The sequence below is a fragment of the Lactuca sativa genome, chromosome 6, assembly GCF_002870075.4.
Source record: "Lactuca sativa cultivar Salinas chromosome 6, Lsat_Salinas_v11, whole genome shotgun sequence".
Taxonomy (NCBI): Eukaryota; Viridiplantae; Streptophyta; class Magnoliopsida; order Asterales; family Asteraceae; genus Lactuca; species Lactuca sativa.
This window is the reverse complement of record NC_056628.2, coordinates 9,195,144-9,198,028: the sequence shown is the minus strand read 5'-3', so window position 1 is coordinate 9,198,028 and position 2,885 is coordinate 9,195,144. Positions and strand designations below refer to the sequence as shown.

General features: G+C 33.0%; 1 protein-coding gene across 2 annotated transcripts; it reads right to left on the bottom strand.

The window, feature by feature from the left end:
* Positions 1-233: 233 nt before the first annotated feature.
* LOC111900360 (probable E3 ubiquitin-protein ligase RHB1A) lies at positions 234-2,343 on the bottom strand. Of its 2 annotated transcripts, XM_023896232.3 has the most exons (6): positions 2,185-2,339; positions 1,910-2,018; positions 1,346-1,510; positions 842-1,256; positions 632-741; positions 234-551 (listed from the first exon to the last, which is right to left on the bottom strand). In XM_023896232.3, exons 3-6 carry the CDS (start codon positions 1,409-1,411, stop codon positions 519-521), a joined length of 624 nt encoding a protein of 207 aa, XP_023752000.1. In that variant the 5' UTR covers positions 1,412-1,510; positions 1,910-2,018; positions 2,185-2,339; the 3' UTR covers positions 234-518. The 2 variants fall into 2 exon arrangements, with proteins under 2 accessions (XP_023752000.1, XP_023751999.1); XM_023896231.3 differs by lacking the exon at positions 1,910-2,018 and having other exon boundaries at positions 2,185-2,343.
* Between the last annotated feature and the right edge of the window lie 542 nt (positions 2,344-2,885).

Sequence of the window (2,885 nt, the reverse complement as noted above, 5' to 3'; positions counted from 1 at the left end):
ATGTTCTTTCGTGTCCAATTCCTTCATGTAATAACCCAAAAGGAAAAATACATAAAAGTCACTATATTTTAATTATTTTATTTTTACACTTTGTTTCAATTTCTTCAATGAAAATCATTTGATAACTTTCTCTATATCCAATCACTTTAACCTATTACGACTTTATAATGGTTAAACCACAAAATGACCGAATTTTATGTAGTTTTGAAAAATTAAACATAACACAATCACACTACTAAAACATGAAGTGACATCTATTTGTGAAATCAAATCATGCACATAAAATTCTTTCTACAAACAAGTATAAAAAAAACCAACATCATGACTCCTGAAAACTTCTGTACAAAATAATATTCATTTTCCAACATTTTTTGTTCTTCAAACCAACTTCACTGATACTGCTTTTCTTGTTGGTTTTAGTTTTTTCAAAGTTTTTATTTGTTTTTCCAATTAAAAAAAAAAATCAAATCCAAACGGTGGTTGCTAGTAATCCAAACCCCCCCACAATGCATTTCTTGCTATTCGTTGATGGGAAAGTTGATTATCATCTCCTGCAAACAACAACATTCCCTTGTTTTAAAATTTCATATTCCCCAAATTACATAAATGCCCCTATAGAGTATAGACCAACCTGATCACACACAGGGCACGTGTCACTTCTTTCCATCCATTCAAGAATGCATGACAAGTGAAAATGATGTTCACATTTCGTTATTATTTTTGGGTTTTCTTCATCATATTCTGCACAAAATAAAAAATTTATAAATATAAGAAAAAGAAGAAGTTTAAATGGGTTGTTTTTTTTTTGGCTTAACCCATTAAGTCATTAAGTCAAAAATACCTTCAAGACAGGTGGGACATTCCTCAGGGGGCAAAATAGGTCCAGTAGGCTTCTTGAGTTCACCAGACTTGTCAAGATCATCTTCTACTTCTTTTGTTGCAACAAGTTCAATATTTGTAAGGTCTTTACATTCAGACCCTTTTGTTTCCTTAATTACAGTTTCGCCACTGGGACTGTTGTTGCTACTGATGGTTATTTCTCCAACACCAGAAGCTTCTCGATTGTTACTGAGTGGACTTCTTGGATGATGGTCAACATTTACATCATATGGGATAGGGGCAGGGGGAGGTCTATATGTATCTGGTATTGAAGAAGTTTCAAGATTTGTATCGACTAAAAGCCCTGTAGAAAGTGCAGAAACTCCACCACTGTTTGATGATGACAAAGGTTGCCGCTCCTCTGATGCTATTGGATACTGCATAATCAAGAAAAAAAAAAACTAACATTGGGACAACATGAAGGGTAAGATGGTAATTTCACAGTCCCATACAGTATGCTACTAACATGATAGAATCGGGGTGAAGTGTTGAGTTCTACTCCTTTAGAAAAGCAGCAACAGCAGCCTCCCATTTTTTTGTTTTACTCAGTTATGGATTTTATCGAACTGAAGATATTGATAATGGTGTCATTGTCGTTTTGTTCTCTACTAATGGAGAAGACACCTCTCAACTGTAAGTTAGCATCATCAATATGTCAGAAGAAGGTCAAAGATATTACCGTGTAGAACAGCAAGGATGTGTATGAAAGTTATGGAAGATAATTATTAACAAATTGAGATTACATGACCTAAAATCAATACACACAAAGATTTAATTGTACTTGTATTTCTCAATTCGATCCTAAACATTCAACTAAACAAACACCAATAATACAGAAGAACCGTCAATTTCAGCACTAATATGACTCGATAATCCAAAAGTAAAATTGTCGTTTGGCGTTAATTCAATCAGCAAAGTTATTCCTCAACTCAATCCTAAATTCAAACCAAAATTGCACAATCAAAGTGATTAATAACCAATACAATCAAAGAAAAGCAAGTAAGTTATCATTCAGAATCGAAAACCAAACCTTATTCTACGATAATTCGATCAGTAATAATCATTCCTCAGGTCAATATAAAGGAATTCAAAAAACGTCGGTCTACAATAGCACAGTCTTCGACCTAAACGCAAAATCCCTAAAACAAAATCGATTAAAACGAAACAAATTCCTATTGAATACAAGTTATCAAAAAAGCAATCAACGCAACTCCGAAATAACTTTAGAGACACCAAGAACATAGGTAAACGATCAATTTGCACCAGTAACACACGCAGGAACAGAGAAAAAGAAGACGTATGTACCTCTATCGATTGAGGTGGAGTTGTGAACGGAGAGGTCAGCCGTGTACTTTGAGTTGAGCAAAGCAAGAAAATAGAGATAGAGAGAGAGAAAGTGCGCAAAGGTATTTTCACCCCCTTTCCTTTCCTTTATGAATTATGTGTGTGAGAAAAATGATGGCGTGGCTTTGGACATCACATTTTCTTTTTCTTTCTTTTTAAAGCGGTCCAATAATCTATAAAACATACCTATTTTTTTTATAAAATAAAAACGTAACTGCAAAAATGGTGTTATGGTACGTTATTTTTTTTTTTAGTTTTTGATTCAAACTCTATTTTTTTTTTTTTTTTTTTTTTTTTTTTTTATTTTTTTTATTATTGATGGTGGTTTTTATCATGTTTATTTGTAATTCTTAATTAATTGCAAGGATTTTTTTTAGTAGAAGCAATACTCGAATTCAATACATATCGATCGAATTCAACTCTATTTTATATCGATTGTAGTTCTTAATTAATTGTAATTTTGGTTTTTCGAAAAACTGAAAAAAATAAAATACTTTTGTCTATTTAATTTAAAGTTTATTAATTTAAAATATGAGACTCATCTCTCTCTCTCTCTCTCTCTCTCTCTCTCTCTCTCTCTCCCCCCCCCCCCCCCCCCCCCCCTTAGACCCACTTTCGTCACCATCACCTACTATGATCACCGATCAAATGGATTCAACTTC

Bases quoted from the DNA above. Each gene is read 5' to 3' on its own strand.
- LOC111900360 (XM_023896231.3), bottom strand. From the start codon at position 1,411: ATGGGAGGCTGCTGTTGCTGCTTTTCTAAAGGAGTAGAACTCAACACT. The intron at 1,257-1,345 runs GTTAGTAGCATA...TTGATTATGCAG, and splicing joins CTTCACCCCGATTCTATCAT to TATCCAATAGCATCAGAGGA. The intron at 552-631 runs GTTGGTCTATAC...TGTTGTTTGCAG, and splicing joins CGTGCCCTGTGTGTGATCAG to GAGATGATAATCAACTTTCC.